Raw genomic sequence first — 27,858 nt, 5'->3', positions numbered from 1 at the left:
TCAGTTTAAAAGCTGTTGCTGTTAATACTATTAAGATTACATGGAGGCCAAGTGTGGTGGCTCACACCTGTAATCCCAAAGCTTTGGGAGGTTGAGGCGGGAGGATCGCTTGAGGCTAGGAGTATTAAGACCAGTCTGGGCAACATAGTGAGACCCATCTCCACACACACACAAAAAAAATTGAAAACTAGCTGGGTGTGGTGGTATGCACCTGTAGTCCCAGCTACTCGGGAAACTGAGGTAGGATGACTGCTTGATCCCAGGAGTTTGAGGCTGCAGTGAGCCATGACTGCACCACTGCACTCCAGCCTGAGCAACAGAGCAAGACTCTGTCTCTAAATAAATAAATAAATAAATAAATATCTTTAAAAAGATTACATGGAAGACGAACAAACTAGGAAACTGGTTAATGAGGGTGTTACAGAATCCCACCAGTGAAAAGTAATGAGATACACTGAGTCCACAATGGTGACGGGCTGAGCTCAGTGTTTGATTCTTGTGTCACTCCAAATTCCAAGGGAATGACAAAAGGAATATAAAAATAAGAATAAACCCATTAAAAAGCCAGAAAACAGGGACGGATGCCATCAATCAATAAGAAATTTTGAGGAATTTCTGGAAGAGATACAGCAAACAGGATCAAATTTACAGAAAAATCAGATTTAGCCAGAGTTGAGGAACCGAAACCTAAATAGGTCAGTGGGGAATGCTAAATCTGGGAAGACATGGGATTTGCTATATAGGGTCTGGAAAAATACTCAAAATCAGAGATCACAGTGACTGAGAACAGAAGTAGGCACTGGGAAGGCAGGGGGCAGTGAGCAAAGGACTGTGGAGTGCCAAGCTGCTAATGCAACTGGAAAAAGGAAAAGAGGACGGGTACTGTGGGAAGAGCATGAAATTCTCTACCTGCAGGGTAAACTCTTCCCCGCTTCCTTAGTTCAGAAGGGTCCATCCAGCCTGCTGTCCTGTTATCAGCCACACATCCTGAAAGGAGGCCTGCCTAGGAGCAGTTCCAAAGACCTAGACTCTATCCTCTCCCGTCTCAGACTTACCCCACCCCTATCCACTCACCACAGCCAGGGCAAAGGCTGACTGCAGAGTCTCTGTGCACTACCTATACATACATGTACATGTTTACACACACACAGACATGAATGTGTGGCTACACAAATATGCACCCCAGTGGTAGCAGAAGAGCAAGTCTCAGTGCTGGGCAGGAGGAACAGCATGTGCATCTCCAAGAAGGAAGAAGCAGAAGATTCGCACATCTGCAGACTGGAAACTCGGCATGCTCAAGTCTAAAGGGAATCAGCTCTTGTCCTAGGCCAAGATCATCATCTAGATATCATAGTCAGAGGAGGTCCAAAAACATGGGAACGCTAAACAAACATAAGAGGGTTTAACTTTAAATTAAACAGAAAAGTAGAAACGCTAGGATAGAATGAAATGAAAAATAAATGCATCATACAGAACATCAAACCAAGGAATTCTCTCAAGAGACACAGTGAAAATAAAATGCAATAAAATGAGACAAGAAAAGGTGAAGCTAAAAAAGGACAGGCCAAAACTCAGATATCCATAAGTGCTTTCTCCAGAAAAAGAGAATCAAGAACAAAAAAGGATGCAGATGAAGCAGTAAAACTAAAAGGACCCACTGGATTTCAAGTGGGGATTAAAATAAATAAATAAATAAAATAAAATACCAGAAGAATGGTGAGATTTCTAAATTTAAGAAGAAGAAAAATCTAAGGATATGTAGAAGACTACATGAAGAAGAAAAAGAATCACTTGCACAGACTTCTCATCTGGAACAGTAAGTGCTGAACTAATTGAAACAATGGAATACTATGTAATCATTAAAAATGAAGGAAGAGTGTGGAGGCAACTAGTGGGGAGAAAGGTCTCTATGTGCTAATATGGAACAATCACCAAGAACTAAGGTTATGTGTAAAGCGTGGTACAAAAAAGTAAGGTATGCTACCATCTTTAAAAAAAAAAAAAAAAAGACTACACATAGGCATTTTTATATTTATGCATAGCATATCTTTATAAAGTTTCCCCAGAAATTGGTAACACTGGCTGCCTCTGAGGAGGGAAACCTGCTGACAGGGAAAGGGGATGCTAGGCCCTGGGCAAAAGGAAGATTTTTCACCAGACAAATTTTTATAACTTCTGAATTTTGTGTGAAGAGAATGCATTGCCTACACACACACACACACACACACACACACACACACACACACTTAAAATAAAAAGGACAAGCCACAGAATGGGAGAATACACAATATGCAGAATATATAAAGAACTCTTAATAAGAATATATAAAGAAAATTTAGGCCGGGCACAGTGGCTCATGCCTGTAATCCCAGCACTTTGGGAGGCCAAGGTGGGCCTGAGGTCGGGAGGTCAAGACCAGCCTGACCAACATGGAGAAACCCCATCTCTACTAAAAAGACAAAATTAGCCGAGTGTGGTGGCGCATTCCTGTAATCCCAGCCACTTGGGAGGCTGAAGCAGGAGAATCGCTTGAACCTGGCAGGTGGAGGTTGCAGTGAGCTGAGATCACACCATTGCACTCCAGCCTGGGCAACAAGAGTAAAACTCCGTCTCAAAAAAAAAAAAAAAAAAAAGAATATTTAGGCTGGGTGCAGTGGCTCACACCTGTAATCACAGCACTTTGGGAGGCAGGGGTCAGGAGTTTGAGGACAGGCTGACCAACATAGTGAAACCCTGTCTCTACTAAAAATACAAAAAATGAGCCAGGCGTGGTGGCGCACATCTGTAATTCCAGCTACTGGGGAGGCTGAGGCATGAGAATCGCTTGAACCCAGGAGGCAGAGGTTGCAGTGAGTTGAGATGGCACCACTGCACTCCAGCCTGGGCAACAGAGTAAGACACTGTCTCAAAAAAAAAAAAAAAACCCATATAAATAACTCAGAACATATATATATATATATAGAACTGAGTAACAAAAACAACCCAAAGGCAAAAGATTTGAAGACTTCACAAAAGAGGATATATGAATAGCCGTTTGCATGTGAAAGAGCATCATTAGTAATCATGTAAACACAAATTATAACCACAATGAGATATCGCTACATACTCACTAGAATGGCTAAAACTAAAAAAGTTGACAATACCAAGTCTTGGCAAGAATGTGGAGATACCCAACTCTCACACATTGTAACTTGACTCTTACATATTTACTCAAGAGAAATGAAAACACGTCAACCAAAGACTTGCACATGAATGATCATGGCAGCTTTATTTGTGTCTTTCTAGGAATTTGTCCCTTCTGTCTAAATTACATAATTTATTGGCACAGGTTCACAGTCCTCCTTGCAATCCTTTTTCCTTTCTGTAAGGTCATTAGTAACATGACTTTACAGACCCACTCTTTCATTTCTCATTTTAGTAATTTGAACCTTGTTTTTTTCTTAGTCAATCTAGCTAAAGGTCTGTCATTTTCTTGATTTCTTTTTCAAAGAGCCAAATTTTTCTCCATTGTTTTAGACTGCTATCTTTTTAATCTTGGGGTAGAAGAAGAGAAACAGAAACCTGAAAAGCCCTGAAATGCAACAGACTCTCCAGTGGGGATTTGGCTAGCAGCACCTAGCACGGTGCCTGACACTTGATAAATATTTGATGAATAAATGAATGGAATATGAACTTCCTAAGTCCAGTTTCTCTCATCCATTTCATCCGGGAGAGAATTCTGTTTTCTGGCCAGTTTAAATAAACCTTTCTTCTGAAGATGTACAGGTCACATAGAAAGATTCCTCTTTTCTTTTCAGCATCATCATGTTGAATGAGCCAAGAGTAATTTACTCTTATTGAAACAAAATGAAAATCAAATTAAGGAGAAGACGTAAACATTTCTACTATAATCAGATTCATGGCAATATAAATATAACACAATTGTGAATATTTACTGTGAGCTGCTTATTTGTTAAGGCTATCTGTAATTCGGCCTTGAAGTCATAATTTATAGTAAATGAATCCTAGCTCACTCAGGATTTTCTTCTCCACAATTTATGTACTTTTTCTGCAGAACTGGTTGTTTCCCCTTCCCCATATGCCTTGAGTTTTATCATAGTCTCACTATATAATCTTACTATTCTAGAAAGCATTTTTCCTTTTCTTTCATCTTTTACTTTCTGAATATTTAAGGTACACCACACACCTCAAGATGCACCTATTCCTACTATCAGTATCTATCAAAATATATGTAAGTCTTAGCTACTCGGGAAGATTGCTTGAGCCCAGGAGTTCAAAGCTGCAGTGAGCCACAATCACACCACTGCACTCCAGCTTGAATGACAGAGTGAGATCCTATCTCTTAAAAAAAAAAAAGCAGATAATCTTCTTTGTAGTCATATAAAGTATGTTGTTCATATGAGTTATGACTATCAGTTATGAGAAGAGCTTTTGGACCCTATTGTACGTAACCTCATCAAGTTATCAAAACAACCTTATGAGACAGGTACTATTATTATCCCCATATTATGGATGGGACAACAGGGTTCAGAGGAGGTAAGTGATTGCCAGCCAGTAAGTGATTATATTAGAACTCCCTTGGCCAACTCTAAAGGCTCTATTATCTCTACGCAGCTGCAACGGCCTCACACCTACATTGCTCTAACCAACCTGTCTAACAATTCTCAACTTCTTTACAGTGTGCTTCCTTGCTTTGGAACAAGAGGTGGTAAGTATACTTTATTCATTTAGCTTCTGGCAACATTGTTTCTCACAATTAACAGATTAACAGATTCTCTTGACCCATTTACGGCAACACCACAAATCTACAGATAGCTGAGAAGTTCCTTGATTCGTGAATAAATCAATAGCAAGACTTTTCAAGTAGCCTTTTCATAATTTAAACACAAGGAAAATTTAAAATGGAAAATGTGTTTTTGTTTTAAATCAAGGAGCAAACACGCCAGGATCAACACTTGAAGACATATTCGTTTATGTAATAACAAAACTGGTTTATGTGAAATGCAAACATTGCTTTCATAACTTACGATCTTGGGATACTGCAATGTGTCTTTAATAAACATTACCCTTTCTACTCACACTCAGTACTGGGTACAGCAAAATCTAAGAGAATTCGAATGATTTGAGAAAAGCAAAATACAGTGGCTACCTTGTTCTTCAGAGTCAGACTGGAAGCGAAGATGTGACCATTTTGCTCGAACCATGGCAGGGGAGACACGCCTAGGTATCTCCACATGCACACACGAGTACCACAGCCCCACACCTGTCAATCCACAAATCTAAGCAATGTCTAGCCTATCATACTATACGAGATACTTTCTAGGTTACTCAAAAAGCTTCAAGAATACCCAAAATAATGTGCCAGGTCTCCCAGCACACCTGGAGAGGAGGATCTGGTTACAGCAGAAGAGTGAAGGCAACTCAACTGCATCCTCTTACAAAGAGGTGTCAGTCTAATCCCCAACAGAGCCACCTCCCAGAAACACTTCTTCCATTTCCACTTGTTGACAAGTTGGTTGTTCCTCTCTCTGGGGAGAAACTGAAATGAAGCTAGAGTAACCCCTCACTAGAATAAGGATTGTTCTGAAGGAAACCAGAACAGAGCTAACGTCACTGGGCTGAAAACACCTCTTCCTCTTTCACGGAGACTGGCAATGTTCTAGGCAAGGAATGTCCTCTGCCAGGAAGGATGGGGGCAAGGGCATGAAATGGGGTCCAATGAAGTCTGGACAACTGTGAAACAACCAAAGGTTTGCCCCTGCTCCATGACTTGAACCAGGAAAGAAAAGAATGTCTCAAGCCAGAACAAAAAGTTCACAAAACTGACCACAGAGAGAAAGAGTAAAAACTCACCACAAGCCAACATTCACCCATATTTGACCTGAACAGATTTGAAAAACTACCAGAAAAGCACTGTCTCTTTGTCACAGTTTAGCCTTATCTCTTTGGGGTTTTGAGCAGTTATGACAATGTGGCTGTCATCCCTTCTCAAAAACAGTCATAACTGCCCAACAGGACTATGAGTGAGAGCCCTCACCGGCCCCTTTTTTTGAAGCATGATCAGAGTTGTTCGGTATCAACCATTATTAACCAAATTAGAAAGACAGAGGGAAGATTCTTTCTCCCTAATTTGGTCAAATAGCCACCCGGGGAGACTACACTCTTGAAGGCTGGGAGAAGGACCCTTCTGACACAGCAATGCTGCATCCTTCCAAGGCTGGAAGACACACTGACATAAATTCTTTCACACACACGCAAGACAGACTATACACAATTTACACATTTTTTCAACTTAACTTTTTTTTCCATTGTTGCATATAAGTATATACAGGGCTGCCTTATTTCTTTTAATACTGCATTTCAAAAACTACCATAGTTTACAAAACCAGCACCCTACTAATAGCCATATAAGCTTTTATCTTTTGCTATTAAAAATAATACTGCAACAGGTATCCTTATACACAGAGCATTTAGCACGGGTCCACTTATTGAGTCACCAAATATCTGTACACTCCACCCATACCAGGTTTGGTTCATGCATGGAAATTTAGCAACAAGCAAACCAGATGAGACCCCTTGCCTTCCAGAAGTTTACAGCACAGTACTGGAGAAAGTAAACCAAGTATGTCTGGTGGTTTAAGTTCTGTGAAGCAAGATTAAAGCCAGGTAAAGGGGGAGAATAACTGGGCAGGGAGGGGGCTGCTACTAGTTTGTTTTTTGTTTGTTTGTTTGTTTTTGACACAGAGTCTCACTCTGTCACCAGGCTGGAGTGCAGTGGCCCGATCTCGGCTCACTGCAACTTCTGCCTCCCAGGTTCAAGAGATTGTCCTGCCTCAGCCTCCCGAGTAGCTGGGACTACAGGCACGTGCCACCACGCCCAGCTAATTTTTGTATTTTTAGTGGAGACGGGGTTTCACCATGTTGGCCAGGATGGTCTCGATCTCTTGACCTCGTGATCCGCCTGCCTCGGTCTCCCAAAGTGCTGGGATTACAGGCGTGAGCCACCGCGCCTGGCCAGGGGCTGCTACTAGTTTATACAGGAAGGTCGGGGGAGGCCTGAACGAAATAGGTGAACAAGCCTGCAGGCTGTCTGGGCCAAAAGGCCTGAGGCAAGGGAGTGGGCAGGGGGAGAAAGAAGTGGACGGAGGCCAGAGAAGCAGCAGAGCTGGATTACACATGTACTTGGAGCCCATGGAGGATCTGAGGGGAATGTGTGAGAACTGAGAAGTCTCTGGATGGTTTCAAGCAAAAGCAAAAAAGAGGCCAGGCATGGTGGCTCACGCCTGTAATCCCAGCACTTTGTGGGGCCGAGGTGGGCAGACCACAAGGTCGGAAGTTTGAGACCAGCCTGGCCAACATGGTGAAACCCCATCTCTACTAAAAATACAAAAAGTTAGTCAGGTGTGGTGGCAGGTGCCTGTAATCCCAGCTACTTGGGAGGCTGAGGCAGGAGAATCGCTTGCACCCAGGAGACAGAGGTTGCAGTGAGTCAAAACTGCGCCACAACACTCCAGCCTGGCCAATAGACTCCATCTCAAAAATAAATTAATTAATTAAATTTAAAAAGCAAGAGACATGATGCGACTGATGTTTCTTATGTTTTAAATAATCCCTCTGGATGCTGCCTGGATAAATGACTGAAGGTGGGAAGGTGGAAGCAGGAAGAACTAGTCAGGCGGCTGGTACAGTAATGCAGGCAAGAGGGGATGACAGCAGTCAGGGTAGCAGCAGAGGAGAGAGTGAGAAGTGATGAGATTCCGGACATGGTATTTCAGAAGGACTTGCTGATGGCTTAGGTATGGGATGAAAAAGGGAACAGCCGAGGCTAATTCCAAGTCTTATCCTTGGAATTAAGAGTGGGCTAGATAACTAGCTTGACATGCCTGTTGGAGATGCAGGGCTAAACATCAAGAAGGCAGTGGAAGACAGGAATCTGGAATTCAGGAGAGAGGTTTCTGGCCTGGAGTTATCAGTGTGTAGATGTGTGAGGCTGGATGAGATTGCTTAGGGACACCATGCAGATGAAGAGAGGTCATATCAGAATGGAGTCCTAGAGCATTCCAACATTTAGAGCTGGGGAGATGAGAAGGAACCAGCCAAGGAGACAGAGGAGGAACAGCCAGTAAGGTACAAAAGGAACCAACAATGAGTGGAATCCCAGAAGCCAAGTGAAGATTCAGCTCTTCCTGTGTGCCAGGGTGGTGCCTGGTCCATGCCAAGCTACAGAGATACCTTAGTTATGCCCTCAGGATGACTGCATGGACATGGCTGCACCCACAGTAGTGGAGACTCCTGGCATCAAGCTCTTGGGGAAGTGGACATTTCCCTGCAGGATGGCATCGCAGTGATGGAGAAGTGATGCCAAGTGCCAGCCCCACAGCCCAGGATGCTATGCGGCCAAGCACTTCTGCAAGTGAAGAGAGGATCAAAAGACAGAAACTACCTCAATGTAGAGGTCTTTAATGATGTTAACTAGAGGTGGAGAGGAAAGCAAGCCTTCTCCCTTCATGTGCTAGTTTATCCGCAGGACAGACACAAACAGAAAAGAACTTGTTGAATCAAAAGAAACACACATATTTGTAATTTTGATAGATGTTGCCAAATTGCCTCCACAGGTGTTTGTACCATTAGTCACATATGAAACTACACCTACTGGGCAAGGCTGAATGAGAAAAGCTGAAGGCATGCTTGTCTGATAGTGAACTTCCTCTGAGTGAACTAGAGAATTCTCCTAAGTCATCTGATCTCAATCTTGGCTGCCCATTAGAATTATCATGGTGACTCACGCCTGTAGTCCCAGCACTTTGGGAGGCTGAAGTGGGCAGATCACGAGGTTGGGAGTTCGAGACCAGCCTGGCCAACATGGTGAAACCCATCTCTACTAAAAATACAAAAAAATTAGCCGGCGTGGTGGCGGGTGCCTGTAATCTCAGCTACTTGGGAGGCTGAGGCAGGAGAATCACTTGAACCTGGGAGAAGGAGGCTGCAGCAAGCCAAGATCGTACCATTGCACTCTAGCCTAGGTGACAAGAGCAAGACTGTCTCAAAAAAAAAAAAAAGAAAGAAAGAAAGAAAGAATTATCTAGAGAAACTTTACCAAAAAAAAAAAATATATATATATATATACACTGTTCCCTGGGCCATCCTATTAGATCTAAATTTCTTGAGGTAGGGACCAGGCATCAGTATTGTCTAAGAGATCTTTGGAGGATCTGAATGCTTAGCCAAGACTGATAACCTTGTTCTAAGACAGTGTTTCTCAATGTTTAATGTGCATACAAATCACTTAGGGATCATGTCAAAATGCAGATTCTGAATCTCTGTGTCTGGGATTAGGTCTGAGAGTCTGCATTTTCTATGAGCTCTCAGGTGATGTCAATGCCACTCATCTATGGGCCACACATTAAGTAGCGCGGTTCTAAAGCAACAGACGTTGGCTGGAAACATATCAAGAGGAGGATGAGCTTAGCATGGGTGGACAAGCAAGAATTCGCATGACATTCCAGGCAGCTCATGAGGAAAATCACTTGGCAGAGACATAACTTCCCAGGAGGGGACCAGGGAGGTAAACAGGTACCTGATCACAGAAGGCCAGGCTAGGAACTTAGACCATTACTGTGTAAGCAATGGGGAGTCAATGCAGATCTCCAAAGATGGGAATGATGCATACAAGGCAGCACTTCATAGAGGTGGATTCTGGCTACAGTACTCAAAACAGACTGGATGGGAAAGGAGGGTCTGACTGAATGAAAGCTAGGAAAACCATTTAGATAATCATACATCCAATTAGGATATCAACAACGGAAATGAAGAGCGACATTAATGAAGAGTGGCTGACCAGACAAAATGGCTCACATCTGTAATCTCAATACTTTGGGAGGCCAAGGTGGGAGGATCGCTTGAGTTCAGGAGTTTGAGACCAGCATGGACAACACAGGGAAACCCTGTCTCTACAAATAAATAAATAAATAAATAAATAAATAAAATTAGCTGGATACGGTGGCATGCGCCTGTGGTCCCAGCTACTCAGGAGGCTGAGATGGGAGGATCACTTGATCCTGGGAGGTTGAGGCTGCAGTGAGCCGAGACAGCATCACTGCACTGCAGCCTGGGTGACAGAGTGAGACTCTGTCTCAAAAAAATAAAAAATAAAATAAAAAGTAACTCAACATAAAGACCTAAACATTAGACCCAAAACCATAAAACTCCTAGGAAAAAAATCATAGGGGAAAAGCTTCATGACATTGAAGTTGGCAACAGATATGATACCAAAGCACAGACAGCAAAAGCAAAAACAGGCAAACCTAAAAACTTATGTTTTGTCCAAAGGACACAACCAACAGAGTAAAAAGGCACTTACAGAATGGAAGAAAATGCTTGCAAAACATATATCTGATAAGGGGCTAATACTGAGAATATATAAACATATATAAAATATTTAAAAGACCCAATTTTAAAATGGGCAAGGGACTTGAATGGACACTTCTCCAAAGATGACATATAAATGGCCAATAAGCGTATGAAAGTATATTGAACATCAGAAAACTGCAAACCAAAACTGCAATGAGATACAACCCCACACTTTCTAGAATAACTACTATCAAAAAAAAAAAAAGAAAGAAAATAATTAGTGTTGGCAAAGACATGGAGAAAACAGAATCCTTGTATACACTGTTGGCAGGATTGTACAATGGTGCGACTGCTTTGGAAAACAGTATGATGAGTCCTCAAAAAATTAAAAACAGGTTATCACATGATCTGCCAATCCCCTTCTAGGTATATATCCATATCCAAAAGAAGGTATCAAAGAGATATTTGCATAACCATGTTCATTGCAGCATTGTTCACAATAGCCAAGAGGCAAAAGCAACCTAATGTCCATCAGAAAAATGGGTTAAGAAAATGTGATACATATACACAATGAAATACTATTCAGCCTTAAAAAAGATGGAAATCCTGTCACATGCTACAGCATGGATGAGCCTTAAGGATGTTATGCTAAGTGAAATAAGCCAGTCACAAAAAGACAAAGATTGACAATTCTATTTACATGAGGAATTTAAAGTATTCAAATCAATAGAAACAAAGTGGAAAGGCAGTGGCCTGGGGCTGGGGAAGACAGAGAATGGCAGCAGTCACTTAATGGGTATAGAATTTCAGTTTTGCAAGATGAAAAAGTTCTGGAGATCTGTTGCACAACAATGTGAATATACCTAACACTACTCAACTGTATACTTAAAAATGGTTAAGATGATTAAAAACAAGCCAGGGTACTTAATGCCATCTTATTGTACATTCATTTTTTTTTTTTTCTTTTATGAACTATGATTCTTTATTTCCATCTTATGGACTAGGAATCTGGAGCTGAGAAAATTTGGAAGACTTGCCCCAAGTCACGTGTTTTTTTTTAAATTACACTTTAAGTTCTAGGGTACATGTTCACAATGTGCAGGTTTGTTACATATGTATACATGTGCCATGTTGGTGTGCTGCACCCATTAACTCGTCATTTACATTAGGTATATCTCCTAATGCTATCCCTCCCGCCTCCCCCGACCCCGTGACAGGCACCAGTGTGTGATGTTCCCCACCCTGTGTTCAAGTGTTCTCATTGTTCAATTCCCACCTATGAGTGAGAACATGAGGTGTTTGGTTTTCTGTCCTTGCGATAGTTTGCTCAGCATGATGGTTTCCAGCTTCATCCATGTCCCTACAAAGGACATGAACTCATCCTTTTTTATGGCTGCATAGTATTCCATGGTGTAGATGTGCCACATTTTCTTAATCCAGTCTATCATTGATGGACATTTGGGTTGGTTCCAAGTCTTTGCTATTGTGAATAGTGCCACAATAAACATACATGTGCATGGTCTTTATAGCAGTATGATTTATAATCCTTTGGGTATATACCCAGTAATGGGATGGCTGGGTTATTGTACATTCATATCTGAAATTACCATTAACCTCAAATGTCAAAATTATTGTAGAAAAGTCATAAATTTTATTTAATGTCTTTTCTTTGGGGAAAAAAAAGTACATGTGCTTAGGAAACAACCCAATGTCCATCAACGGATGAATAAACAAAATGTGGTATATCCATAAAATGAAGTATTATTCACCCATAAAAAGGAATGAAGTAATGCTGGAGGGGTGGAGGAAAAGGAGAGATATTGGTCAAGAAGTGTGAATTTTCCATCACAGGATGAATAAGTTCGGAGACCTAATATACAGCATGGTGACTATAATGTATTTTATACTTAAAATCTGCTAAGAAAATAGATCTAGGCTGGGCATGGTGGCTCACACCTGTAATCCCAGCACTTTGGGAGGCCGAGGCGGGTGGATCATGAGGTCAGGAGATCGAGACCATCCTAGCTAACATGGTGAAACCCCATCTCTACTAAAAATACAAAAATTAGCCGGACATGGTGGCGTGCACCTATATTCCCAGCTACTCGGGAGGCTGAGGCAGGAGAACTGCTTGAACCCAGGAGGCGGAGGTTGCAGTGAGCTGAGATCACGCCACTGCACTCCAGCCTGGGCAACAGAGTGAGACTCCGTCTCAAAAAAAAAAAAAAAGAAAATAGATCTAAAGTGTTCTCACCACAAAAAGGCAATTATGTGAGGTGATAGATATGTTTAGTTAGCTTAATTGTGGTAATCATTTCACAATATTTAAGTGTATCAAAACATGTTGTACATCTTAAGTCTATATAATTTTTGTCAATCATACTTCAGTAAAGCTGGAAAGGGAAGGGAATGAAGTACTGATGCATACAACATGGAGGAGGCTTTCGGACATTAGATTAACTGAAAGAAGCCAGGCACGAAAGGCCACACATATTATATGATTCCATTTATATGAAATGTCCAGAATAGGAAAACTCCAGAGACAGATGGCAGATTAGCAGTTGCCAGGGGCTGGGAATAGGGAAAATGGAGAGTGTTTGCTCATAGATATGGGGTATCTTTTTGAGATGATGAAAATGTTCTGGAATTAGATAGCAGTGACCATTGCATTATCTTGTGAATATATTCAAAACCACTAAAGTGTATGCTTTAAAAGGGTGAATTTTATGGTATATGAAGTATATCACAATTTGTAAAAAGCATATATGCCTTAGAAAATCTATAATTTTTGACCTACTTTTCCTCAAATTCCTGTTCTATTCTTGCTATCATTCAGCCAGTTCCTAAAGCCAGTGACCCTAGAGTCTCTTCCGCAGTGATCTTTCACTGTTTGTCCTGCACACCTCACGGCTGCTTCTGAACCCGGTAGCTGGAATTGGGACTGCTTTACTGTTTCAGTCTCCTCCCTCAGCCACTGTTGATTGGCCCAGGTTGAGCTCAGTTGATCAGCCTAAAGGCAGGCATGTGACCTAAGCCAGGTCTCCCTGACCTTTTCCCCTGGGAAGATAGACTCACTCCCTCTCTGGAGGCACAGCTGTGCAATGTGAGGGAGGCGCACTGCCACAATTCCCCCTACGTGGATGATGTTGGTCTGAGGGAATAAAGCCGACCCTCAGTAGCATTCAGACCCCTGGTTCCAGCTCACTCCTACGTTAAAGCAAGCCTGTCTATAGGCTCACCTTTCTACTAAATTAATGCAAGCTAGATATCTATTATTTGCAAGCAAAACCACTAACCAGTATACTCTCTGAATCCAGTGAGCCAAAGCCCTACTGAAACTGCCTCCCCCAACCTCCCACTGCAACAGCCTTCTTCTTCTTAGACTCCTTGCCTCCAGGCTCCACCCACCCAATCCCAGCTAGGTCTCGATCAGTGACTCTAACCCCAAACACGGCCCTGCTCCTCCCCTGCTTAAAACACTTGATTGGAATGAAAAGATTAGCCAGGCACAGTGGCACATGCCCATAGTCCAAGCTACTCAGTAGGCTGAGGTGGGAGGACTGCTTAAGCCCTGGAGTTCTAGTCAACTATGATTGTGCCACTGCCCTCCTCCACCCTGGCCAACAGAGTGAGACCCTATCTCTTTAAAGAACAACAACAATAACAACAACAACGACAAACACTTAATTGGTTTCCCAATGGCTCAGGTTAAAATCCTTACTATTTTCCACTACAGACCACAGCCAGGACCCTACCAACCTTTCCAGCCTCATCAATCCCCTTGCTCGCTGTGCATTCATCACTTGACACTGCTAAGCTTTGGTATGTGCTGGTTCTTCTGCCTGAGTTGCTCTTCCTTCTGTCCATTTGTAAGACATGTATTCCTTCATTCTCCAGCTCAAACATCATCTTCTTTGGAAAAGCCACCATCCTCCAAAGCAAGGTCTTACCCTACTTTATTCCCTATACATAACTTTCATCATAACTACATGGACATAGAGCATGGAATGACAAACAAAGGAGACTCAAAAGGGTGGAGGGAATGGAAGGGGGGTGGGTGATGTGAAATTATTGAGTACAATGTACATTATTTGGGTGATGGGTACCCTAAAAGCACTGGATTTCACTACACAATCTATCCATGTAACAAAATTACATATGTACCCCATAAATTTAAACAAATAATTTTTTTTTTTTTTTTTTTTTTTTAGTCAGAGTCTCACTCTGTCACCAGGCTGGAGTGCAGTGGCACGATCTCGGCTCACTGCAATCTCCAACTCCCTGGTTGAAGCGATTCTCCTGCCTCAGCCTCCCAAGCAGCTGGGATTACAGGCACGTGCCACCACGCCCAGCTAATTTTTGTATTTTTAGTAGAGACGGAGTTTCACCATGTTGGCCAGGATGGTCTCGATCTCCTGACCTCGTGATCCACCCTCCTCGGCCTCCCAAAATGCTGGGATTACAGGCATGAGCCACGGCACCCGGCCTGCCACTCAGGTTTAACAAACAATTCTTTTAAAAAACATAATAACTGGGCCAGGTATAGTGGCTAACATCTATACTCCCAGCACTTCGGGAGGCCGAGGTAGCAGGATCGCCTGAAGCCAGAAGCTCAAGACCAGCCTGGGCAACACAGTGAGACTCCTCTCTCTACCAAAAAAAAAAAAAAAAATTTAAATAGCAAGGCACACCGGTACACCACTAGGAGCTAAGACTGGTCAGGAGCTGAGGACTACTCAGGAGGCTGAGGCAGAAGGATCACTTAAGCCCAGGAGGAGTTTGAGGCTGTAGGAGCCAAGATTATGCCACTATACTCCAGCCTGGGCAACAGAGCAAGGCCCCATCTCTAAAAAATATATATATATATATAAACTGTAGCAGATGCTGTCAGTGCCCCACCCATACATCCCCTCACCCTGATCACACTTCAGTGCCCACTGGTCTGACTCCCACCTACCAGCATCTGCATGTCTTGGCCTGACCGCTTCCCCTGGCCACTGAACCTGCTTTGCCCACCCATGGGGCAGGCTAGAAAGCACCTGGTAATTCATGTCCAAACACCCTACCCAAGCAGCCCTCAACCAATGAGTAAAGAGAGCTGCTGTTTGAAGACCCCAGCTTCCTCACCTCGAGTGAGAATAACTGAGGCTCATGTTCCATGCTGGCTCCCAACGGCTTCCCCTGTGGGGTAAAGCTCCAGCTCTGCTCAGTGCAAATTGGCTTGGTAATGTCGCCTCTGCTGATTGCCTTCCCTTCCCTTCCCTGTCTCACTGCCTTGCTCCTCTAATGCCAGTTCCTTCACCTCTCAAACGAACTATGGGCAATTAAATGCTTTCTCAGGGTCTGCTTCTAAGGCAATAACAAAACTTAGCACTGCTGTGGTCTTTACTGTGTCCCAGACACTAAACACTCAACTAAGCTTCAGAATCTCCCTGTAAGATAATCCAAATTTTAGACAGGGGAAACAGAGGCATTACAAGGTTAAGAAACTTGCCCAAGGCCACAGAGCTAAGTAAATACATGCAGCATTTTTCACATGCTACTGCAACCATCTGTTGATGTGTCTGTCTTCTTTGCTGATCATTAACCTCTCAGGGGAGAGATCTTTTTTATCTTTCTCTACAGCCCCAGCATGTAGCACAGAGCCAGGTACGTAGTAGATGCTCACGAGCTACAGGGGTTTTGAAAAGCGCCTGCACTCGGCCACCCAAACGCGCTGTGTGCTTTTCCCGCCTCTGTGCCCCTTCTCAAGCAGGAACCCCCAAACACCTTTTCCACTATCCCACTTCCCCCCACCAAGACACACACAAAAATTCACACAAACGACAATTCCTGATCCCTGCACTGGCTGCCAAAATGAAGAATTCTATGGGGCAAGGCAGACATAAGACAGCATATGAGTCCTCTAATGTCTAGTAAACAAACCCCATTGCTCATACATGAATCAGCGCCTGTTGGCCAGGCTGTTGTTTATGTACTTATTTTACTTTGAGAGGGTCTCATTTATCGTGGAACACCTGCCTTCCTCCCAGTGGCCTTCACTAACACTTGATTTTCAAACTGTGATGACATCCTACCCCCTATTTTATTGTCAATATGCACTTTGTCTAAATTCTGACCTCAAACCTCTCCATCTTCTATTCCAATCTCTATTTGGATCTACTGGGATTACACATCTATTTAATAAAAAAAAGAGCTTCCTGGAGGCAGCATTTGTTTGAGCCTTGAAGTTTGAGTAGGCTTGCAACAGTGGCCTTCAGGCACCCTCTGTCCTGAATGCCTGACTTGAAATCGTGTCCACGTCATCTTTACACTTCACTTGCACATGTGCTTCCCGGTCTACGCTCCCCCTCTCAAAGAGGGCACCACTATTCAGCATCAATCTCCTGGACTTTCTAGTCAGTCACCCCCACTACACCAAAATCTGCCATCTTTATATTTTCTAATCTTTCTCTTCCCAGGCAACGAGTCCAACCAAAACCAGGTTAATTCTTCCTATCTTACCTCTTTCACTGCTGGTCTCTCCCCATCCCAAGCCCTGATCACACATTCCCCTGCTCAAAAACCCTCTTGGGGCCGGGAGCAGTGGCTCACACCTGTAATCCTAGGACTCTGGGAGGCCGAGGAGGGTGGATCACCTGAAGTCAGGAGTTTGAGACCAGCCTAGCCAACATGGTGAAACCCCATCTCTACTAAAAATAACAAAATTAGCCTGGCGTGGTGGCATGCACCTGTAATCCCAGCTACTCGGGAGGCTGAGGCAGGAGAATCACTTGAACGCAGGAGATGGAGGTTGCAGTGAGTCAAGATAACACCACTGCACTCCAGCCTGGATGACAGAGCGAGACTCCGTCTCAAAAAACAAACAAACAAACAAACAAACAACAAAAAAAAAAAAAACCACACCCTCTAGGACTAGCTACTGCTGAAAGAATAAAAGCTTACCTCCACATCACAGCACTCAAAACAGTCTCATTCTCCTCCTGACCTGTCTACCCACCTCCTCTCTCACTAATCTCCACCTCTAGACTCTCAAAACCCACTCCCGGTGCATGACCCAATTCAGTCCTCCTCCAGTAGCCACAGGTCTTTCCTGTCTCTGCCCTTCACCTTGGGGCTTTTCCCACCCCACATCTGAAAGCCCCCTCCAACTTCATGGACCTGGTGAAAACACCTGCGACCTCAGCTGATCTGCAGACATACCCACTGCTAGTGGGGCTGCCAATAGGAATAAACACCCCCTTCTCCCTACTCCTCAGGTAAAACCCAATTTTCGAGTCATATTTTAAGGTCACGGTATTGGTAATTTAAGTTTCAAGTGGCAAACCAAATTGAAAACAGTATTAACAGAAGGGAATTTATGACCCCCTATAACCAGGAAACCGTGCTAACTTCAGGCACAGCTGGCACAGCTGGCACAGTCAGATCCCGAACTCAAATGATCTTGGCCCCTCTTCCTCTCCTAGCTCTACTTCCCTCTGGATTCATTCTTAAGCCAAGCACTCTCTGCTTTGAAGGACACAACCATTCACAATCTAGTAGAAAGACAGACATTCTTTCCCCCATCATCCACCTTGTAAATCTCAGGAAAGACTGCCTGGCTCTGTTAGGGTCACACATCCACCAGGGATGCTATTTTGGCTAATATAAGATATTGATATTAGACCAGAATGGGAAGGATGAGGAGAGAAGCCGAGGTATTTCTGTCCCAGCCCAACCCCTGCTCTCTCCCTCAGATCGTGTCCCTGGCAGCGGCTGCCTCCCCTCCAGGGGCCCCTTCCTCTGAGGTCCCAGCTCCTGCTCAATGACCCCGCCACAGGTCTAGTTCTCACAGAAGCTCCTGGGTTCTACTTAACTTCGCCTCTTCCCCTAACCCTCCAGTCCTGAGGGTAACAGCAACTTCCTGCTATTGCTACTCTCTGGGTCAACTTACCATCCATCACCTACGCAACTAACTCCTTGTATTATAGTCTCTCTGTTTGAAATACCTTCACTGGCTTTTATTCCCTGATCAGACCTCAACTAATACAGAGATTGACAAAGCATAGGCCAAAATGTAGAAAGAAATCTGGCGAGTACAATATCAAGGAATAACCACCACCATCACCTCCCATTTCTTAAAGGTTCGCTATATACATCACCCACTACTCTACGAACTCGCTGGGTCTTCCTATCAACCCAGTGATGTGGGCACGTCGGTTATCCCCTTTTCACAGATGAGAAAACTGAGGCTCGGAGACATTAAACAACTTGCTGTTACCAAGACTCTAAGTGGTGGGGCTGAGATTCAAATCCAGACAACATGATTCCAGCATGAACACCTTTTTTTTTTTTTTTTTGAGATGGAGTCTTGCTCTGTCGCCAGGCTAGAGTGCAGTGGCGCAATCTCAGCTCACTGCAACCTCCACCTCCCCGGTTCAAGTGATTTTCCTGCCTCAGCCTCCCAAGTAGCTAGGACTACAGGTGTGCACCACCACGCCCAGCTAACTTTTTGTATTTTTAGTAGAGAGAGGGTTTCGCCATGTTGGCCAGGATGGTCTTGATCTCTTGACCTTGTGATCTGCCTGCCTCGGCCTCCCAAAGTGCTAGGATTACAAGCGTGACCCACCATGCCTGGCCCGTATGCACACCTTAAAACACGAAGTGGAGGGGAAGCATTTCAAGCAGGAGGTTATCAACAGGATCAAGTGTTACCTACCAAGGGGTCAGGCAAAATAAGGACTATAAAGCATCTACTGGATTTAGCATTAATGAGATCACTGAGGACCTGAAGAACAGAGTCAGAAACCAGGCAGCAGGAGGCTCAGGAGTATGTCAGAGGTCAGGAAGTGGAAGCAAGGGCTGCAAACCTTCTCTTCAGAAAGTGTATTGTAAAGAGGAGTCACAAAATAGGGCACAAGGCCAGGCACGGTGGCTCAGGCCTATAATCCAAGCACTTTGGGAAGTTGAGGCAGGAGGATCACTTGAGGCCAGGAGTTCGAGACCAGCCTGGGCAACAAAGCAAGACCTTATCTCCACCCCCGCAAAAAAAGGCACCAGATGGAGGAGAAAAGAACATCATAGCAGAGCATCCTTTACTCTTTCTCTCTGTGTGTGCGTGTGTGTGTGTGTGTGTGTTTAATAGAGACAAGTTCTCACTATATTGCCCAGGCTGGTCTTAAACTCCTGGGCGCAAGCGATTGTGTGTGTGTGTGTGTGTTTAATAGAGACAAGGTCTCACTATATTGCCCAGGCTGGTCTCAAACTCCTGGCCTCCAGCAATGTTCCTCCCTTGGCCTCCCAAAGTGCTGGGATTACAGGCAAGAGCCACCACGCCCAGCCACTCTTTCTGTGTTTTAAAAATCAGAGCAACTTGGCCAGGCATGGTGGCTCACACCTGTAACCTCAGCATTTTGAAAGGCTGACGCGGGCAGATCGCTTGAGCTCAGGAGTTCGAGACCAGCCTGGCCAACGTGGCGAAACCCTGTCTCTATCAAAAACACAAAAATTAGCCAGGTGTCAAGACCAGCCTGGCCAACATGGCAAAACCCCGTCTCTACCAAAAACACAAAAATTAGCCAGGCGTGGTGATGCACGTCTGTGGTCCCAGCTACTCAAGAGGCTGAGGCAGAAGAATCTCTTGAGCCCAGGAGGCGGAGGTTGCAGTGAGCCAAGATCGTGCCACTGCACTCCAGCCTGGGTGACAAAGCCAGACACTGTCTCAAAAAAAAAAAAAAAAAAGAGAGAGAGTGCAACTTGAGCGTGTTTAAATATTGATGGGAGTGAGCTGGTTGAGAGGGAGTCCAAAGATACAGGGGTAAGTCAGGAGGCCAAACAGAGCAGGGTGTCCAAGAGGATGAGGGTCTACACCCTCAGTCAGCCTTAGACTCTCTCCTTGGAACGAGGGCCAGAAAGAAAACATGGCTATGGAGTCAGATCATTCTGAAATTTGAAGAAGGGAAGTTCCTTTCTGGTGGCTTCTATCTTCTCTAAGGTGGAAGGTGAGGCAATCAGCAGAAGGAAGGGTGGAGTAGAAGGGTGGAGGGTATGAGGAGCAGAGAAAGGTTTCAGATAAGCTGCTGTGCAGATGGAGGGTCTGTGGAAAAGAAGGAGTGTCCAGGACCACTGAAGCCCCAGCTGTGGCTGAAACCTGTGAACTTACATTGGCAGCAACCCTTGAGCTTCCTGAGCACCCTGGTTGTAGATGAAAGACATGAACAAATGGAATGATCCAAGCTGGGTATAAAAAGGAGAGCAAGGGAACTGAATATAGAGGCAGGAGCAACCACAGAGATGGGCCACAGAATCTAAAGGAGGTAGGGGAATCCAAGAGGTCACACAACAGAACAGGTATAGTCAGTTGTTAATGACTCAGAGACCCGGAAAGCCAGGAGGGGAAAGCAAAACAAAATGATATATGCGGGGAAAAGGGAACCTTTGTACAATGCTGTTAGGAATGTAGATTGGTACAGCCATTATGGAAAACAGTATGGAGGTTTCTAAAGACATTAAAAATAGAACCACCATATGACCCAGCAATCCCTCTTCTGGGCACATACCCAAAGGAACTGAAATCAACACCTCATAAAGATATCTGCACTCCCACGTTCACTGCAGCATTATTCACAATAGCCAAGATATAGAAACAACCTAAGCAGGCCTCAATGGACGAACAGATAGAGAAACTGTACTGTGTGTGTACACACAAAACTGAGTAATATTCAGCCCTAAAAAAGAATGACATCTTGTCATTTGCCATAATGTGAATGAGCCTGAAGGAAATTATGCTAAGTGCAATAAGCCGGACACAGAAAGAAAAACATTGAATGATCTCACTTATATATGGAATCTTTAAAAAAATTCAAATATATAGAGATAGAATACAAAATAGTGGCTACCAAGGGCAGGTGGGAGAGGAAATGGGAAGATGTAGGCAAACGGATACAAAATAGCAGATATGGAGGAGTGTACAAGTCTGGAGATCTAATGTAGAACACGAGGACTAGAGTTATTAATAATAAAATTGTACTGTACTTGACAATCATGCTAAATAAGTCGATTTAGATGCTCTTGCCACAAAAACAAAATGAGTTAACTATGAGATGATGACTGTGTTCATTTGCTCCACTATAGTAAACTTTTACTATCTATGTGTATCCCATAACATCAAGTTGTATACCTTAAATAAACACAATAAAATGTGATAATATCCAGTGGCACTATTTCAGAGCTGGAATGCTTCTAGGCATTACAACGCAGGGTGCGGCCGTGGGAGAGAGCAGATGAACTGTTAAAAAGGTGAAGGTGCCGGGCACAGTGGCTCATGCCTCTGATCCCAGCACTTTGGGAGGCCGAGGCAGGCAGATCACTTGAGGTCAGGAGTTCGAGACCAGCCTGGCCAATATGGTGAAACCCCGTCTCTACTAAAAATACAAAAATTAGCTGGGCGTGGTGGTGGGCACCTGTAGTCCCAGCTACTCAGGAGGCTGAGGCAGGAAAATCGCTTGAACCCCGGAGGCAGAGGTTACAGTGAGCTGAGATCGTGCCACTGAACTACAGCCTGGGCAACAGGGCGAGATTCCATCTCAAAAAAAAAAAAAAAAAAGGGTGATTAAAGATAAGGAGGTCAAGAAACTGGTAATTTTGGAGAGTTGGACAGATCAGCCATGTGAATGATTAAAGCCCCGTGGTGAGGACATGATTTCAGAAGACAGTAAGTTGGGGTCTAAAGATTTAATGAATGAGAGTGAGAAGCTGTGAAGTTGGAAAATGACAAAGAAAACAGTATTGGAAGGTCTGTAGTGGATATTTGTTTCCTGCTTGTCTAACATCTATTTCTTGATTTTGCTCTGGAAACCACCTCCTCCCTTCCCAGGCATGGAGGGGGCTTCCAAAATATTTGTAATATTCTGTATCTTAATCTGGGGGTAGGAACATTTTATTAGTCTTTAAACTGTAAAGATAACTTTTACTCTCTATATACACACATTGTTATAAACTTCATGTATATATTCCCCAATTAAAAAAAAATTCCTTTCCTCATTCCAAAGATAAGTACCTGATTCAGGTCTGTGCAGTTAGAATCAGAGACTGGTTTAGGCGCCTGACCCAATTTAGACCAATGAGACACCAGCCCAGAGCTTTGGCCAGAACTATCAGGAAAGGAGTGTTCTCCTTCTGCTGGAGCTGGGAAGCTTGTTTATAGAACATATCCCTTCACTGGCATGAGAACAAGGCTGACACAGAAGAAAGCAGAGCCAAGAGATGGAAAGTGACAGATAGATCCCCAACATCACTGGAATACCTTGCTCCAGCCATTCCTGAAGCCAAAATACCTGGGCCTTTTCAGCAACGTGAGCCAGTAGATTTTTATTTTCCTGTATCTAGTTTGCATTCAGCTCATGTCTTTTTAACTAATAAAGAATCCTAACTAATTCAGGGGAACGCTCAAGGTAGTCTCAATTGAACAGCCTATGTGATCCTTTTCAATACATAATCAGACTATGCCCCCTCCCGCTCAAGACCCTGAAATGTCCCCTGCCCATGCTAACTTCCCACCCCATGGCCCTAGCAGTAAAGGCCAAAGTCCTCAGGGTGACCGGCCACACTCAATATCATCTGACCCCTCCCTTCTCTGCCCCCAGTCTTTAACTCTCCAATGCTCACTCTGCCCGGCCACACTGGCCTCTAGGCTGCTCCCCAACACACCAGCCCTGTGCCTTCTGGCATCTGCTTCGACCAGTCCCTCCCCGGACACACTTCTCCAGATACTCACCCACTAACTCCCTCACCTCCTTCCAGTCTGTTCAAATGTCAAGTTCTCAACATGGCCTGCCAAATCCTCTTCCTCGTGGCCAGTTCTCCTTTTTCCTCCTTCCGTGGCATTTATTGTGTAATACAGTACAAACTCGCTGAAACGTATCCAGGGAGGGCACGGTTTTCAGCTAATTTATTCAAGTTCCTAGAACAGTGCCTGGCTCATAGTAGGCCCTCAAATATGTATCGAATGAACAAAAAGAATGACAGGAGCCTCAAAGGAGCAGAGCCTGGTTTGTAAAAGGTGATGGAGGAAAAGCCTTCTCTATTTTGAAGACTTCAGAGGATGTCTAAGTGACCTAAGGAGGCAGGAAGTAGATGAAGAGTTCAGAGAAGAGATTGAGGATGTGGGAGGAGGTGTTAGCCACACAATGGGGCTTAAGAATCCAGTATTAAGTTTTGGGAGGGGCACAGAAGTTAGAGGCTGAGTCAGAGGAGAAGCAGCCTGGAGCAATTTGCAGATGAAAGTTAAAAGAGGAGAGTAAGGCTAAGTGATGTATTTACATTTTAGATGGAGATAGCCATATAAGGTCCAGTGAGGCTCACGCCTGTAATCCCAGAACTTTGGGAGGCGGAGGTGGGCAGATCATCTGAGGTCAGAAGTTCCAGACCAGCCAGGCTAACATGGTAAAACCCCATCTCTACTAAAAATACAAAAATTAGCCAGGTGTGGTGGCGGTCACCTGTAATCTCAGCTACTCAGGAGGCTGAGGCAGAAGAATCACATGAACCCAGGAGGCAAAGGTTGCAGTGAGATTGCGCCACTGCACTCTAGCCTGGGCAACATAGTGAGAAAAAAAAAAAAAAAAAAAGGCCCAGTGAGTTTAGCAGGCATCAAAAGAATTAGTCCTGGCAACCTCTGGTAGACAGAAAGGATTCCTCCTTTAGGAGCCTATGAAGGGAGGCATCACACCATGATTTGAACAATTTGAGAAACTGGTGGAGAGTCCATCATATTTAGTCTTTCTCTTCTACCCAAGCACTACAGAGTTCATTCACAAGTGTCAGCTGGACCAAGACACCAGGCTACCCTGTTCATCGCACCATCTTGGGCCCTCAGAAAGCAATTCCCCTTTGCATAATAACCCTGTACTACGATCAGCCTGTCAAACCTTCATTCCCCTGGCCCAGAACTGATGCAGAATCCCTGTCATCCAGGATCACAACCCCAGTAACTAACAAGACAAAACTGGCTTCTTTTCAAAGACAGACCATAGCACTGAACTGTCCTAACACCCCTCTGATGACCCTCATGCTGCTGAGGTAGGAGAAAGCCAGCCACAGGGAAGGCTTCCTTCTTCTGGCTCTGACTCACCTCTGTGGCTTGCTAGCTTCTCTCTACAGAAATTTCTTCAGAGTTATGAGACCATACGTGTATGCCAAGATTCAAGGAAAATGTTACTCCTAGTCAGAGAAAGAAATCACAATGCTTAGCCTCTAAGGAAAAGTGGCTTACTATAAATCAGGCCCTTGAGAATGGTGTCATTTAGATGCTCCCCACAGCTGTTAGGAGATTTATTAAATATTCAATAATCAGGCCAGGCACAGTGGCTCATGTTTGTAATCCCAGCACTTTGGGAGGCCGAGGAGGGCAGATCACTTGAGGCCAGGAGTTCGACGCTAGCCTGGCCAACATGGCGAAACCTCGTCTCTACTAAAAATACACAAATTACCCGGTCAAGGTAGCACATGCCTGTAATCACAGCTACACGGGAGATGAGGCACGAGAATCACTTTAACCAGGGAGGTGGAGGTTGCAGTGAGTCAGGATCAGGCCACTGCGCTCCAGCCTGGGTGACAGAGTGAATCTCTGCTCAAAAAATACATATATATTCAATAATTAATAATGCCTTCAAGACTCTCTCTCCTACACAGAACAGACCCTTTAAAGGAAGCCATCAGTAATTAGACTTGAGACTGACTTCTTCACCACTAACCAGATCTTGGTGGTATGGGGAATTTGTCTTCCAAGTGCTTATTAGTAAAATGCGCATACTTCTGAGTCAGGTATCATCCATGAGTGAATCGTTAAGTAAATATTTTAAATGGCTATCTGTAGTAGCCAGTCTCCAAGATGGCCCAATGATCCCCACCTCTTGGTATGCACACCCTGGTGTTCACACCCTCTCCCCACATTGTACCAGTGTCAATCTGTGTGACCAACAGAATACAGCAGAGGCATGTCATTTCCAAGATAAGTTATGCAAGACTGGCTAGAGTCTTGAGCTCTCTTGGATCACTTGCTCTGGGGGGAAAAAACCAGTTGCCACATCAAACAGCCCTATGGAGAGTAACTAAGACCTGCCAACAGCCACGTGAGTGAGCTTAGAAGTGGATCCTCCCCTAATCCAGCCTTCAGATGATTACAGCCCAAGCCAACAACTTGACTGCAACTTCAAGAAAGGCCTAATTCAGAACCACTCAGATTGTCCCACAGACACTATTTCCAGGTGGTAAGTTTTGAGGTAATTTGCTACACAGCAATAGATAATAATTCAGTGTCCCACACAGAACTGAGAAGGAAATGAGGTTTAACCCCCAGTTCCTACACTATTTTAAGACCAATTTTTGTCGATAAGAAAGCAAATTTATTCAGTCATTCAACATTTTTTGGAGACAGGGTCTCACTCTCTTGCCCAGGCTGGAGTACAGCGGTGCAATCATAGCTCACTGCAGCTTTGAACTCACAGGCTCAAGCAATTCTCCCGCCTCAGCCTCCTGAGTAGCCTGGATTACAGGTGCATGCCACCATGCCGTGTGTGTATGTGGAGATGGGGTCTCGATATGTTGCCCAGGCTGGTCTCAAACTTTTGGTCGAGAGCAATCATCCCACCTCACACTCCCAAAGTGCTGGTATTACAGGTGTGAGCCACTGCACCTGGCCTCCGTTAGCTTTTTTAATTTTCCTGTTCCTAATGTTTTGGAACTTCACTCCCTGCTTTCACAAACCCTCTGCAGAAGGTACATCAAGTCCCACTCTCTAGTGATTTTAAGTGCTCAGTGTCCTTCTGACTGCAAGGCGGGCAGGTTATATTTTCTCATACTCCTTTTTTACTGTACCACATGGTGTCCCCCCTAACGGGAGAAGAAAGTTAGGTCCCCTGCTCCCATTAATATTGGGACAAGGGGGAATTCATTTAGTATTTTACCAGGGAGAGAAAATCTTGATCACAAGACCTGAGAACAATTCTAATTTCTGCAATTAGTGACTAAGTGACGGCAGGAGCGCGGATACACTCACTGCTCAAGTCTCCTTCACAGCTGAAATGGCCGTGGGGGTAGGGAGGAGGCCGTCCCTTACCCCTGCCTGAACTCTGCTGTCTCTCCAAGCAGCAGGAGGGTTGTGCTGCTCTAAGAAAATCTGGAGCCTCCCTCCGTACAAAGAAGGTCAAAGGGCGAGCTTTCTTTCCATCAGCCACAAAACCAGCCTCTGCCAAACCTAAACAGAGTGGTAGGCCGTCGGAGGTGAATGGAGCCCCAGACAGAAAACCACAACGAGGCTCTCCTCCCGCCGCCGGCTGGGGTCTGAATCAGGTGACTCCTCAGGACAAACAGCAAACCTAAACAAAGATCACTCCCCACATGACTGACTAGGGGGAAGAAGACTCTCGCTGTAAGCCCAGGGCTGCCCGGACCCAGCACTGAAAGCCAGGAACTCCTGCTTCTGTGCAGTCTCGGGAAACTGGAGGAGCTACAAGTTATGCAGCAGCTCAGCCTGCAGGGATGCACCTGGAGGAACTCGGAACCCCATCCGAGGACACAGGCGCCCTGCCCTGCACACACGCCTCCCGCCCCAACACGCAGGCTGGACCCCTCCCCACCAGCTGTCACCGGTGCTCGCGACCAGTCACAGGCAGCGAAGACCGTCCCTCTGCGGCTGCGACCCCGCGGAGGCGGCAGAGGAGACGCTTTCGCCGAGGGCTCCGGGGCCAGGACACTCCCGTCCCCCGGGAAGGGCCGGCAAGGTGGGCGCGGCCCCAGGCCCACGAAGGCTCCGGATCCATCATCCCCCCGCCACGGGGAGCGAAATAAGCCTCCCAATCCCCGGCCCCAGGTGCCCCACCTTGTCACCGAAGCTGCGGGCCATCAGCAGGTCCGGGCTGGGCGTGCTGTCACCACCCACGGCCTCCTCGCTGCTGGAGCCGGCCAGCGGGTGCGGCATGTCGCGCAGGGAGTGGGGCCCCGTGGACGGCAGGGCCTTGGGGGGCCCGCCCGCCATGGCGCGCACCGCTCGGGACGCGCCGCCGCCGCTTCCTCCTGCTGCCCGCCGCGGCGAGCTCCCCAAGCACCCCGGGCCAAGCCCCTCTCGGCCGCCGCTCAGCCCAAGGCCTTGCACTGGCCGTGCTGGGAGCCGCCGCCACTCGCCGGCTGGTCTCTGCCGGCGCTGAGACGCTCCGCTCCGCGCCGCGCGCCCCCGCTCCGAGCCCGAGCCCGCCGCGGGTCCGCTGGCAGCACGGCCGCAGCGCCCAGCCCACACAGCCACGCCGCCCACCCGCTCCGGCCCCGCCCCCGCCCCCGAGGCGCCGCGGCCGCCCGGGAGGGGGCGGGGAGGGCGGGGAGGGCGGGGAGGGGGCACGTGGTGAAGAAAGGACGCAGGGAGGGAGGAGGTGCGGCCCCGCCCCCGCCCGGCAGGAAGTGCGCCCTGGGCCTCTGCGGCTGTCCTCCCAGTGTCCAACGTTGCCTCGCGGAGGCCGCCGTGCGGAGCAAATGTCT

At 45.5% G+C, this 27,858-nt stretch overlaps 1 protein-coding gene across 2 annotated transcripts in view; it reads right to left on the bottom strand.

The window, feature by feature from the left end:
• SNX30 (sorting nexin family member 30) overlaps window positions 1–27,620 on the bottom strand; it is a 118,581-nt gene extending 90,961 nt beyond the window's left edge. The window contains exon 1 of one of the 2 annotated variants that reach the window (XM_063649803.1): window positions 27,209–27,620. In XM_063649803.1, the coding sequence (XP_063505873.1) occupies window positions 27,209–27,364 (156 nt within the window). In that variant the 5' untranslated portion in view covers window positions 27,365–27,620. The remainder of the gene's footprint in view (window positions 1–27,208) is intronic. The other variant, XM_054500883.2, reaches the window with a different exon arrangement.
• Window positions 27,621–27,858: the final 238 nt, after the last annotated feature.

Source organism: Pongo pygmaeus, chromosome 13 (genome assembly GCF_028885625.2).
Source record: "Pongo pygmaeus isolate AG05252 chromosome 13, NHGRI_mPonPyg2-v2.0_pri, whole genome shotgun sequence".
NCBI classification, from domain to species: Eukaryota; Metazoa; Chordata; class Mammalia; order Primates; family Hominidae; genus Pongo; species Pongo pygmaeus.
The sequence above is the reverse complement of the archived record's forward strand: the minus strand, read 5'-3'. Positions and strand labels throughout refer to the sequence as shown.